We start from the raw sequence: 14,649 nt of genomic DNA on the forward strand, positions 1-14,649 counted from the left end.
GGCCGGTTATATCTGTAAGATTAGATGTCCAGAGCACCCCACGCCCCCTTACATGAGATGTCAGGAGCCCCCCACCATCAGAAGTCAAGAGTCACCCACCCTTCCTTACATCACAATGCAACCCCTTACCTTGTGCTGCTGCCAGAAAGAAAATATTGGTGGATCTGGGAAGAAGTGCAGGGTCTGGAGGAGAACCAGAGGAGGCCTGGAGTCAGCTTCCAGAGTCTGCTGAATGCTGAGACCAGGGGAGGCAGAAGCAAGGTGGTGTTGTGGCTGCACAAAGAGGTGCCCTCCTCTCTGCTGCGGACTGCTGAGGGGGTGCGTAAAGACAAGCCTTTCTTCAGCTGCACAGAGAAGAATCTCGCAAAGGGAGTTCTGTCCTCTCTGCTGCCAACTACAGAGACAAGGAGGGGGCAGATACAAGAGGGGTGCAAGGGCCACATGAAATGGCCCGGGGGGCCGAATGCGGCCCGCGGGCCTTGTGTTTGACACCTGTGATGTACATAGACATTTTCTTAGAAACAGGAAGAGAAAAAAAATAATTAAAAAAAAAACCTTAAAAAATGGTAAATAATCTTTTGAGAAATATGAACAAAAGTTTAAGAGGCTCTGTCACCAGACCATTCATTTCAACAAAAATGTTCCTATAAAATTATATGCGCATTTAATTTAGTTTATACAATTTTTCTGTAAAAGCCTCCCTTGCGTATATATCCAAAAGCCCTGACACTGCTGATAGGGGCTGCCATCTAGTGATGTCAGCAACCCCAGCAAACTCAGAGCTGCCACTCAAGTGGAAGTCTATAGTACTCCCTTCGTGCATTCTGCATCAGCTATGTAGGAGTTGGGCTAGTACAGAGAATTAACTTCTCCCAGCTAGGACATGCAAATGTGAATAGCGAATCTGAAAATAATTTATAGAAAGAAAAAATAATGCAAGTAAGCATTTAAAATACTTGATTTTTCTGTGCTTTTACCTGAATGTTGGTGACAGGGTCGGTTTGAATACTTTTAGGTGATTACCTAAAAAGGTAACTGGATGTATATGGAGAGATAGAAATCCTTCAATTTCTTTTCTAACCTAGAGATCTAACAGCTGGAAATGGACTGACTGTTAGAGATTCACGCCACCCAAATCAGATTTGTTCAGCTTCCAGTAGTAGTTGGTGACACCCCTGGATTTTATATCTCTCAAGAATTCTGGTGATCTAATTTCTACACCCAAATTCTGTCCATCTGTCTTGGCCTCTACACTTTGGCTTCTGTCTACCTCCAGGATTTTTCTTTTCTTTTTTTGACAAGTATGCAGGAAAGGTGGACAATGATGGACGTCTCCAGTGGGAAGGTCTCTGATGTGGCCCACCAGCCTCCTTTTCCCCTATTTGGTGGGCTTAACCCCTTTGATGTCATAAAGCATTTTTTATCCCCCAGATTTTAAAAATGAATCCAACCAGAATCTATTGCTTGGAGTGGCAATTTAGGTAATCCTGAACAAATGTCAAATTACTTAATGGAAAAAATGGACCTTAACAACTGCTCTAGTGCAAAACTCTGTTCCTCATGGTTTAAAAATGTCCGTCATACAGCAGTGGAAGTCAGGGATCTAGCTAGATGGACAACATATGAATTTAAAAAATGTACACCTCCCATTTGGGTGCTTCATGGGGTCCACGCATGTCCTGAGATGACTACAACCACTTTCGTGCACTGTGGGGTGGAGGGGCAACTGTCCCACCTTGCTGTGTACCTTTTTTTTTTGTTTTTTCCCTTCCCTTCTCTTTATGTTCTATTGTGCAAATTTTCTGACGTATATGGCGGTCATGGCCATATCAGTGCTAGTCATGTTTAAGAACGTTTTCAACACTCTTTCAACCAATATGTTCACAAGTTTGAATGTGTACATTATTTTGTTTACCATATTATTACGTGTTTTGTACTATCTTGAAAATCCAATAAAAATTACTTAAAAAAAAAAATGTACACCAATGTTCTGTCTACTGTAATATTTGATGTTTTGTACTACAAACCTTATAAAAAAAGATTGAAAGAAAGAAAGAGAAAAAAAAAAAAGGCATAAAATACTTGAGAGCTAGGTTTGAAAAAATAGGACTATCCATCAAAAACTTAAATTTTTGTGTAGTTGCTGGTAAGTGGAATCATATGCTGGCTTCATATATCCTTCAGGTGTACCTGTGGGGAGATACATCCAGAAGACTAACCAGTATTACTCTACAGCAAAAGCTATTACAAAGCCAAAAAATGGCACCATGCTCTCCTAGTCAACTTAAAAGGCTAAACAAACAAGTGCTGTACCCAGCTAGAGCAACACATTTATAAGGCAAAAACTGTATACACCCAGGCATGCGTTTCACTACTGATGCTTAAAACTAAGAGTGGCGCTTGCAATAATGTCCAGTGGTCCTCCCAGATAATCAGTACATTATTTGGATTGTTAAACAATATAACTTCATTATAGTTACTAGAAATGGATTTGTATGTAATGCAGTAATTGTTTCTCATAATAACGAGACACACATGTCAGGATATAAAAAGATCAGGCACATAGGGTACATGGATTACATACCGTACTTTAGTAACAATAGAAAGCAATTCAGAATTCCTAGAATGTGCATGGCTTAGAAGGATTCTGGCATTACCTGAGAGGAGCACATCATGAACATTTAGCTGCTTTATGACCTGTGATGACAGCCCAGTGAAATCACACAAATGTAATGTGGTTAGTACAGTAAGCAAAGCACCACACGCATTCCAAGTTACGCTGATCTGAAAGAAGGCTGCAATGTTTGCTAAAGATGGGCAATAAAAAGAGATAAAGAAACAAAACAAAAAAAAAAACACTGATATTCAAAACTAGCATTACGCACCCAAGCTACTGTATACTGCATATCGGTGAAAAACACTGCATACTTAAAAATGTGAATCTGTCACTAAAGTAAAAATGTATGCTTTGCTGTCTAAATGTTTCTTGCCAAACCTGGCAAGAGAACAGAGGAAAGAACATGAAAGCTGGAACCCTGCATATCTTAGCAATGAAATCCTATACTGTAGTTCCACCCCAAACCCCCATCCTAAATTGCTAGACCAAAGATGGACAAAAAATAAATAAAAGTTAAACACTTATCCTAGACTCCAACTAGGGGAGAGTGACATCACTCAGAATTCTTGCTGGATCCTGGGAAAGACAAAAGATCCCAAATCTTATAACAATTCTTTTATGTACAGTGCAGAAGAGAGTTCTTACAATGAGGTCATGCAAGATTTGGGAATTCCCAGTTTTCTGGTAAGAACGTTCAGTTGCGTCACCTTCGCCTGTCAGAATCCATGGTATATTTTTCCTATTTCTGGTCTATTTTTTTTCTGGTTTTCATTTTAGCTTAGTAACTTGGCATGAGGTGGAGGGTATGGCAGCAACAGTATATGAATTACTTGCTGCAGACTGCAAAATTAATTTTATTCAGGCTCCAGTGGCCAGCAATGCCCACTATAAAATAAATACGCATAATAAGCATACCCAATACCTCAGCCCCCCCCCCCCCCAAGATTTTAATTAAACCTAATAGTGTAACTATTAACTAGTGGGTTGATATAATGACCACTGTTAACTAGTGTCCATGGCAGCCTAACCAATGCTGATACTACAGGCTAGATAAGGGAAAGAACCCTAGTTAGATTTTAAATGCTTTGTGCGACCCCCCCACTAGGGTTGACTTTCCTTAAAGCAATTGTAAGCCCCCGTTCACACTAAGGCGACCTGTGAGGCGACCTGGTCGCCTCACAGGTCGCCTCCCATAGGGAAGCTGCGGACCCGTTCTAATAGGAGCGACACAAGTCGCTCCGACTTAGAAAAAGGGTCCGGAGCTTCTTTGGGGCGACCAGGAGGCGACCGCAATAGACTTCAATGTTATGAAGTCCGTGGCGGCCGCTCCGAGGTCGCGGCGCGCTGCTCGCACCGCGACCTCGGAGGTCGCGGTGCGAAGTAGCGTCGCTTGCATGTGAACGGGGGCTTAAGCTTTCGTTTTTTTTTTTTCTAAATTAAATTATAAACAGCTTATACTTACATGCTTCGTGCAGTGGTTTTGCACAAAGCAGGTCCGATCCACATCTTATCGGGTCCCCCTCCGATGCTCCTGGCTCCTTCCCACTGAGTGCCCCCATAGGAAGTTGCTTCCTATTCAGGCACTAGTGCGGGCTCACTACCGAGCCAGCCAGCCACCCCCTCTCTCAGGTTTTGCCAATGGCTCCCGCTGCTCTAAGTCAAGCCTGAGAGAGTGGGGAGAAGAACTACTGCAGATGTGCACAAGCCCTGGACCAAGATAGGGCTCGGGTGAGCATTTAGGGGGGTCTGCAGAGGAAAGTATACCTAAAAGGTTTATTACCCTAATGCAGAGAATGCATTAAAGTATAACTAAAGGCAAACTTTTTTTGTTGTTTTGGATAGAGTGGAGAGGTTTTTATTGTGGTCTATGCCCCCATTAGAGAGATTCCCCCTCTCCATTTGTCCTGTTTACCATTATCATTGAAAATGCAAGTAAAAGAAAATCCCAAATTTTGGGTTGTCCCAAAAAAGCAATAGAGGTGAAATATTCCAATGGAGACACTAGTTCTGGTGACCTGGGGGTGCCCAAGAGATTCTGTTAATTTGCAGGGATTTCCTCTCACTTCCTGTTTGGCTATGGAACAGGAAGAAAAGGTAAATCTCCCCAATGGGACAAAAATGGCAAAAATTAGCCTTACTTTAGTTATTATAATCCTCCCTTACTCTATCTGAAATGAAAAAGGAAAAAAAAAAAAAGAAGTGTTGCCTATAGTTCTACTAAAGGTAAAAAAAAACCTTTACAATCAATTTAAAATTGGCCATAGGTGGATCAAAGTTTGGCCGGTTCAGCAGGGAACGGCAAAATTGCGATCTGCAGGTTGCTGTTCCTAATTACAGTCGATTACTGGAGCAAAGTGTGTCGATCAGCGGCTACAGCTGCTAGTCAGTGTATTCTGACAGTGGAGAATCCCGCTGTCAGACCAACAATGTCTCAGCCAAAGGGGATTTCCCCATTCTCGTTGCTTGTGTGGATGTAAGAATCTGTAGGTCTTTTTTTTTTTTTTTCCATTAAGCCCACTGGCTGAACGAAAAAAAAAAAAAGACCTGTGACCAGCTTTATGTTCTGTTAGTGGCCAACAAAACAGAAGAGTCCACTAATTGCAAAATAAATACTGGTTATGAACTCTTTACTGGCTGGGCACCTTTAAAATTCATATATGCAACATGAGATTTCAGAAACAGGGAACCATCGTTCAACTTAGAGTTTGGATAAAATAAATATACATTATCATCAGTAGCCCATCCTTAAAAACCAGAAGAAATTCTTCTGAATATGGTTTAATAAATATATTTATCTGCAGATCCTTAGGCTTCGCTATTATTTTGCCCAAAGAAACAGGCAGACTGGTTTGAGTTTACAGATGCAGCCTGCTTGCATAGCGGTAGATGTCCACTATAAAAGAAGCAATGGGTTCTGTGCAACAAAATTCTCCAGAAGAAATGCGCTTAATGATTGAACTCCAAATGATAAAATGCATGCATATTGAAGCAACCTTGTAAGTTGTAATCAATAAATGTCAGTTACATATGCTCAAGCAATCAATGTGCTCAAAAGCATTCCATTGTGAGTGATTCAGCAGCAAGATGCACCACACAGGAAGTGGAATAATAATTGCCTGGATCAAAATCATGAAAGTCTTCTTTCTTTGGGTCCAAGGCTTCCAAATTTTCATCCTCATCAGGTGGGTGAATTATTACGGTAGGGATATCATCAACCGTACAATGCTGCGTCAATGGGACCCACTCACTGTGCTGAGAACTCGTAGAAGGCAGCCGATCAAATTTAGGGCTGCCGGGTGGTGTGTTTTGGGGGGTCGGTACAGGGGTTGTACGCTGGGAGCCAGCTGGGGTTCCAACTCTCGAGGGAGGCAGAAGATAATGGAGCAGAAGGGATAAGCGAGATTCAGCTCGCAATGAATTACGGGAGGCTGAAAGGCCTTCCCCTAAGGTAAAACAAGAGAAGAAGATAAACAAAGTGTTTTTTCTATGGTTCACATAACCCTTTTTTCACATTTCGGCACAATTGCTATCAGAAATTCAAATTGCATGCTTAGTTCAGGAAAAAAAAAAGAACATGCAATAAGAAAGGAAACCGGACATAGGACACCAATGCTTTGGATCTTTACCAGGGGTCTCCAAACTTTCTAAACAATGGGCCAGTTTAGTGTCCTTCAGACTTTAGGGGGGCTGGACTGTGGCCATTGAGAGTAGACATTGTTCTGGCGTCAGTGGGAGGAAAAGTGCCCCATCGGTGGCGTCAGTGGGAGGAATAGTGCCCCATCGGTGGCGTCAGTGGGAGGAATAGTGCCCCATCGTGGCATCAGTGGGAGGAATAGTGCCCCATCGTGGCGTCAGTGGGAGGAATAGTGCCCCATCGGTGGTGTCAGTGGGAGGAATAGTGCCCAATCGGTGGTGTCAGTGGGAGGAATAGTGCCCAATCGGTGGTGTCAGTGGGAGGAATAGTGCCCCATCTGTGGTGTCAGTAGGAGAAATAGTGCCCCATCGGTGGCGTCGGTGGGAGAAATTGTGCCCTATTTTTAGTGTCAGTGGGAGGAATAGTGTCCTGTATCATTAGGAAGAAAAGTGCCCCAAGGGCTGGATAAGGGAAAACAAAGGACTGCAGTTTGGAGACCACTGATCCATACACTAACAAACGGGAACATAAATGTAAAAACATTATTACACGACAGAGTTCGATAAATCGAATTGTACAACTTCAACAGGTGTAAAAGTATCCTAGAAATAAAAAAAAGGTAAGCCACATAACCTTAGAACTTAATGTGTTTTTGCATATTCCAGAAAAAGGGCAAGGATTTACAGATTCCATTCATTAAAAAAATGTTATGGTAATTACTGCAGCTTGTTATGCAACCTGTGCTAAATGTCAAACTTTGCATTGGCAAACAATACACCATTTCCCATTAGGTTTGGTATTGGAGAGAAATTAAAAGCATCAAGTGAATGTGTAAAGCTCATTAATGCTTGGGGCTAATAGTCAATTATCCCAAATCCATCTCTGCTCAGTCACTGAACTGACATTGCATCCTAGGTCAGGACATTACTGGCAGGACATCAGAACAATCTAATATAATAGGGTAGTGTACTCATAAAAGATATTTCAGCTAGGCCACCTGACAGGTTGTTATTTTTTTTTTTATATTTGATATGCGAGTGTGTGCTCTTGCATATATTTAATTTATAATCCGATATATTTTCAGTGGCTTGTTTCCTTGGAACACCCTGGCGATCCTACCAGTTCATATTCTTCCTTTTTGTAAACTGATCACACCAAGCATGGCAGCAGATCTGTGCTTGTCTGGTCAGTTTGCATCCCCAGGCTTGCCGCAAAAGAGGTACAGGAGGTACAGGACGCCATTCTGACTCACTGGGCTTGATTTACCAAAACCGGTGAGTGCAAAATCTGGTCCAGCTCTGCCTAGAAAACCACTCAGCTTCCAGTTTTTTTTTGTCAAAGCTATATTGAACAAGCTGAAGTTAGAAGTTGATTGGCTGCCATGCACAGCTGCACCAGATTTTTCACTCTTTAACTCTAGTAAATCTACCCCACTGTGGGTCTGTATCCCCTGTACACTGTTTACCAGCCAGGCCACCCGCCCAGCACTACTTTGGTGAGTAACAGCAGCTTCCAATGTCTGCTTCAGAAGCTGACTCACCCCATGCTTTTCAAAAGAAGGCATGAAATAAAAACAGATTTTTTTAAAAAATGCACATCATAATATGGTATCTAATTAAGATGTGTGTTGGTATTTGCATATACTTCAAAGCAAACCTAAGCCGCCCATATACCTTTCATTTGCTCCTGTGCTGCTTTGTTCACCTGCCAGAAGCAAAGAAATTACCTGGTACTTCAGGTTCTGGAGGATCAGGTGACTCGCTCCCCTTATACACATCATCAACGGAAATACCAAAGGAAAGCCAAACTGAACAGGATATCTTAGTAAGGCTGGCTATACATTATACAATTTTCCTTTAGATTTACCAAACCAAGGTCAAACCTAAACACTTTCAAATGTATGCACTCAGACAGGCCTTCATACTACATAATTGAAGGTAAATTTAAAGGAAATTGAATGATAAAATTGTATAAATTATGGCCAGCTTAAAGGGATTGTAAAAAAAAAAAAACAACAAACATGTTATACTTACCTGCTCTGTGTAGTTGGTTGTGCACAGAGCAGCCTGGATCCTCCTCTTTTTGGGTCCCTCTTAACTGCTCCTGGCCTCTCCCCTGTCGAGTGCCGCTCTGTGTGTTCATTCAGACACGATGCTGCCATTTAGCCCCGCCCCCTTTCTTCTGACTGGCTGACTTCAATTGACAGTCGTGGGAGCCAATGGCGCCGGTACTGCGTCTCAGCCAATCAAGAGGGAGAGTCCCCGACATCGCTGGATAGAGATGGGACTCAGATAAGTATTAGGGGGTGCTGGGGAGGCTGCTACACACAGAAGGCTTTTTATCTTAATGCATAGAATGCATTAAGATAAAGAAAAACTTCTGCCTTCACAACTCCTTAAGACTCAGAAGATGCTTTGACTCCTACACAAAGGTCTGAAAGTGTAAGTAAATGGTGGTTTAACCTTAAAGCCCATTTGAGCCTTTAGTAAAATTCAGCTAAATGCATTCTAAAAAAAAAAAAAAAAAGAGAAGGTGTTCAGTGTCGCAGTTTTTGTTTTATTTCTAAAGCAGCCACAGCTAAGCATAGAAGCCTGTCTCTGCCAGCAGCTGCAGATAAACACTGTTGCTCTTTGTGCACAGAAGTGACTTGTCTGCAGAAGTCAGACACCCCATTCCCCCTACTAAGCAGGGGGAGGGGGGAAAGATCTCTGCAGTGAGAACTCTGCCTCCTGGCGGAGGACAAGGTTCCTGCTCTACGGTATAGGGTCAGGCTTTTCTACTTGGCCTGTGGCTTCTTTCCAAAGAAAACAAACTGTAAATCCAGCCACAGATGGATCTAATTTTGGCCAGTTCAGCAGGGTAAAGTCAGGATTCAATCCATGTATGGGCAAGCTGGTTGTACTGCCAGGCTATCAGATTATTTACGTGTGATTACTGCCAGCGGCTTTATCCCCTAGCAGTAATTGTGTTCTGCCGGCCAGGAAAGCTACCCACCGGCAGAACATAATAGTGCTGTGGGAAGCATTTTTTTCAGTGTGTTAATACATTGATAATCCGTATATAACATTCATGTTGAGGTAATCAAGGCTATGTCACCAACACTCCAACTTCACCATGTTCCATTTGCTCTGTATCTGCCCTAAAAAATTAAATTATGTTCTGCTTAACAGTGCTGAACAAGTGATATTTGGTGGACAAATCAAAAATTATATGCAAGTAAATACAGTACATTATCCAGTGAACGCATTTGGAGAATAATTTACAACACATCAAGAAAAAGTCAAATCAAAAGTAAAATAAAGCAGCAGCCAATCAAGGCAGATGAATAAAAAAAATAGTAAATAAATAAAACCCCCAAATTGTGCGGCATTTTCAAAGGAAACAATATAAAATGTATTATGTTGCACACACAACAATCCCAATAAAATTATTTTGCTAAAAAGTAAAGTAAATGGATGATTTCTTAGCAGATGAAAGGATTATAGCAGATCTAGATGCGTTATTTATGCCAGCGGTAGATTAAGCATGATTTAAAGCCGAATTTTTAGAAATCATAGGTAAAAGCGAGGCTGCTGCTTTAAAAGACAGAATAAAAAACTCAGCGAAATAGGTTAGATGAAGCTGCTTGTGACAACTTATCTCACCGTTTCGTTCAAGCAAGTGAGGATCAGAATGTTTCTTGCCTATGTCAGCGAAGGACCGCACCAATGGGATACGATTACTCAACTTCTTCTCGTTCTGATGGTGATGTCTTTTTAAGAGAGCTTCTCTAACACATTCCCTCATGGAATCATCCAGCTGTCCTGACGCAGTCATGTTGTCCAGCACCATATCTGTAACAAAAGGGCCTAATTATTATAGTTCAGAATAAATTCCCATTAAGAACTCATTAAAACCTGAAAACTAATATGCAAATGTAGAGACCTAATAGAACATATTTTCCAGGTTCTGAGATCCTTCTGCCATTTTTTCGAAGGAATAAACTCAAATATTGGTTAAAGTGGAAAAAAAAAAAAAAGAAAAATACCTAAAATTTGTATTCCTGTTGAAGAAAGTTTACCCGTTACTCTATTGAAACTCCCCATTGGGGGATTAAGACAGCAATAAAAACCTTACTTCAAATCAAACCTCAAATCAACATTTGGAGTGTCCACCCTTTGCCTTCAAACCAGCACCAGTTCTAGGTATACACAGTACTTGTTCACACAGTTTTAGAAGGAACTCGACAAGTAGGTTGTTCCAACTATCTTGGAGAATTCAATGCCAAGGTCAATAAAGTAATATTAAAGGTTTGGTGTTTTTTAAGAAAAAAAAATACCCCCGTCATACATTCCTGCTCTGTGCAATGGTTTTGAACAGAGAAGCCCCAACCCTCTTCTTCCTAAGTGCCCCACTGGCACTCCTGGCTCCTCTCCCTTGACTAGTGACCCAATAGTAAGCCGCTTGCCATAGGGGCACTGGTGCGTGCTCGCTCCCGAACCCCACATTATGCGTCCATAAGACACAGAGCCACGGCTTGGCCCCCACCCCCTGCTATCACAGGCTGTGATTGACCATGAGGAGAGACAGACAGCTGAGGTATTACATCGCTGGATCGCAAGGGGGCTTGGGTAGGTATTGGTGTGGAGGGGGGGGGCTGTAGGGGGAGCAGCACACAGAAGGCTTTTAACCTTTATGCATGAAGGTAAGAAACCTTCTGCCTTTATAACCACTTTAGGAACTATTTTCAGCGTAAAGCCCCGTACACACGTACCGTCTTTTGTCCAAGCCTGTCCTGTCTGTTGAAAACTGCAAAAGACTGCACACGAATTTTGTCGGCCAACAACAGCCGACTGCAGAAGTGATGTCATGTGATGGTTAACTTTCCGTGTCTTTTTTCTTTTCTGAGCATGCCCAGTCTTGCAAATCTGCTGTCTGTCGGCCGAAATCTGTACTGACTGGCGAACAATCGGCCGTTCTGGTGTTGGCCAACAAAAATTTTAATGCCTGCACGACAGATTCTGTTCGGCCGAAAATGCGCTGTCGGCTGTCAGAAGCATCATACTAACAAGCCTACAATCAGCCGATCGGTCGTCGGCCGAATATTTACAGCCGACAATTGGTACGTGTGTACGGGGCTTAAGGAAAAACACGGAGTCCTGAAGTGATGGGTTTCCCCAGAGCCCTGATCTCAACATCATCGAGTCTGTCTGGGATTACATGAAGAGACAGAAGGATTTGAGGCAGCCTACATCCACAGGAGATCTGTGGTTAGTTCTTCAAGATGGTTGGGACAACCTAATTGTGGAGTTCCTTCAAAAACTGTGTGCACAAGCACTGTGCGTACCTCGAAGAATTGGTTTGAAGCCAAAAGGGTAGTCACACCACATATTGATTTGATTTCGATTTTTCATCTGTTCAATCACTTTGCATTTTATAAACTGATAAAAACCAACAAATTTATTTATATTTTAAAGCATTCCTACTTTACAGCATTTCTTCACACCTACCTAAAACTGCACAGTACTGTATAGAAAAAAAAATTATATTACAATATATATATATATATATATATATATATATATATATATATATATATATATATATATACACACACACACACACACACATACACATATATACACACACACACATATATATACACACACACACACACACACACACACACACACATATATATATATACACACACACACGTAAAGAGCAAGAGAAAAAGATGAATGGACTTTACTGGTTGCCACTTTTATATCCACAATAGCAGCTCCTGTACTCGGCCACACCTATGGAAAAATCTTTACCAGATTCATATATGTGTTATATTGTATCGGGCCATATTTGTTACAGATTTCAGCACACTTAGATTTTGTCCTCAATATACAAGGGGGAATGTAGCCTACTATGTCTGATTCATTTGGGTTTCAACTGTTTTTATGCTATTATTAGCCGATTAGGGTTGTTAATAAACTTTTGTATTTTTATATACCTTTGAGTACTCATTTCATTTATTTGGGGTTAAGTCCCCGTTCACACTGGGGCGACCTGTGAGGCGACCTGGTCGCCTCACAGGTCGCCGTAGGTCGCCTTCCATAGGGAAGCTGCGGACCCGTTCTAATAGGAGCGACACAAGTCGCTCCGACTTAGAAAAAGGGTCCGGAGCTTCTTTGGGGCGACCCGGAGCGACCGTCATAGACTTCAATGTTATGAAGTCTGTGCCGGCTTTTCCGAGGTCGCGGCGCGCTGCTCGCACCGCGACCTCGGAGGTCGCCCCGGGAAGTCAGATCGCCCCAGTGTGAACGGGGCCTTAAAGTGGCAATGAATAAAGTCCATTTAACTTTTATATGTAATTTTGGATGTGGTGCCACATAAAATAGAGTGTGTCGCAATTTGCACTACATATACATACACAGGTATATATAAGGCAAGAATTGCAGAAGTCAGTTGCTCCTGGACAGCTTCACATTCTAACACCAGTCTTTAAAAGTACCTGTACTAAATCACTACAAACTCATAACTGAAGCATGTGTCACCAAAAAATCCACAGGAATGTTTTACAGAACATATACTAAAAGCTTATACTGGTTATCTCCTTAAAATCAGTTTGGTGTGTCAAGTTTATTATACCGCTCTATGAAATGAGCATTTCTACAGAAGAGAATGCAACTAGGTAGGGAAACAGAAAATCAACAAAGGCATTACTGATTAACAAGGAGTGGCGCAAACAAAAGTAAACTCGTGTTGGTACCAACCAATCAGGGTTCAAGCAAAATTCTCCTAATGCAGGTTAAAGGTTGAAAGGATAAAACTGTGGGGCTGATATGACAAACCACATGTTAAAAGAACATTTCAAATGTCACCAACTAAAATTCTAACCAAAGCAACATAATATTTAAAAGTGAACCCTGGAAAAGGGGAAAATCTCCCCAATATTTTACTTTTGCTATAGTGAAAACAAGCATGTTACTTGTTCAGTGTAATCGTAGTTTTGGCTAAACTCACATTTTAAAATGCAAGACTTCATCACTTGCATAAAGGAAAAAGCAGCTTTGCCCGGGCACCATGAGAATGCCATTCAGATTTTTTTTATTGCTTATTGTGTGCAAATAATCTCCTAATCTGAATTTTCAGATGGCCTTGGCAGAAAAACAGGGTGCATGCCCCAACAGGGGCACAGATGGCATAAAAAAACACATTCTAATCTTACTCAATTTCTACTAAAAAAGTGCTATACTACTCTCTTTATCCCTATTGGTGAGTTTTCCTTATTTTTTCTGCCTCGGTGACCCACAGTTTTAATATAGATAAGAGAAATATCATTGCTATCCAATACATTACTCTGAAATAGCAGTCAGGTATTTGACAGACTACCATAATACAGTACAGCATAGAGCAATGAACAGTCCTTTAGTGCCGATTCACACTGGTGCAATTGAAGACATCACATGTGATTCGCACCTCTCTGCAGTTCAAATCACATGCAATGTCTCTGCGATACGAATTCAGCCATGCAGATTGTATTGCTGAATACGCATCGCATTCGAACCAAAGTCGTGCAGGACCCTTTTTTTGGTCCGCACCAGAATCTGATCACATGGGTGTTCACACCTATGTGATCCCATTCCTGTCCGAATTTAAAGTTCACACTGCGATATGCAAACTAATCTGGGGGTGTCATAACTTTGTATTGACACTCCCAGCAGTTTGCATTTGGCAGTGTGAACTGCCTGCAAGTTGGGTGCAATGAGGGAACCTGCAGTGGATTTGCAGGGTTCCCGTATCGCACCAGTGTGAACAGACACTTAGGGGTTTACTAAAGCTGGAGAGTGCAAAAATCAGACTCACTTCTGCATTGAAACCAATCAGCTTCTAACCTTAGCTTCTTCAATTAAGCTTTGGCAATAAAACTTGTAAGCTGATTGGTATCTATGCAGAAGAAGTGAGCCTGATTTTGCACTCTTTGGCTTTAGTAAATAAACCCCAGTGTCTATTCAGAGCTGCATGCACACAAGGAAGTAAAGTCTTATGTACACATAATACAATAATGCCCAGAGAATGTACTACATGAAAGGAACATTTCAACCTGCCGAGATCAAATTTAATTTTAGTGCTTGCGGCATTGGAAAGCAGCCGTCTAAAGTGCTGACATAGCATCAGAACTAGAATTTCCATTTAACTTTGTTACCTTTGGAACCAATAAAAGGCCAACCAGAACACAGACAAAAAAATTCACTTGTAGTGGCCCAACCTTAAAAATGGTCAAAACCATTCAGTTTTGTTGGTGGTTTGTGTTCCATTTGGAGAGATTTCCTTTTACTTCCAGTTAAGTATGTACAAAGACTGAAAGAATAAAAATCTACTTAAAACAATCCAAACACGGTACAAATTTCGGCAGGAATAACCA

General features: G+C 41.5%; 1 protein-coding gene across 5 annotated transcripts in view; it reads right to left on the reverse strand.

The window, feature by feature from the left end:
• SLC4A7 (solute carrier family 4 member 7) overlaps positions 1–14,649 on the reverse strand; it is a 211,769-nt gene that overhangs the window by 55,598 nt on the left and 141,522 nt on the right. For 2 of the 5 annotated variants that reach the window (XM_082258590.1, XM_082258589.1), the window contains exon 6: positions 9,896–10,084. In XM_082258590.1, coding sequence (XP_082114716.1) covers positions 9,896–10,084 — 189 coding nt within the window. Of the gene's footprint in view, positions 1–5,712; positions 6,061–9,895; positions 10,085–14,649 lie in introns of all 5 variants that reach the window. The other 3 variants (XM_082258592.1, XM_082258593.1, XM_082258591.1) reach the window with 3 other exon arrangements.

Source organism: Pelophylax lessonae (genome assembly GCF_965119305.1).
Source record: "Pelophylax lessonae genome assembly, chromosome: 5".
Classification (NCBI taxonomy): Eukaryota; Metazoa; Chordata; class Amphibia; order Anura; family Ranidae; genus Pelophylax; species Pelophylax lessonae.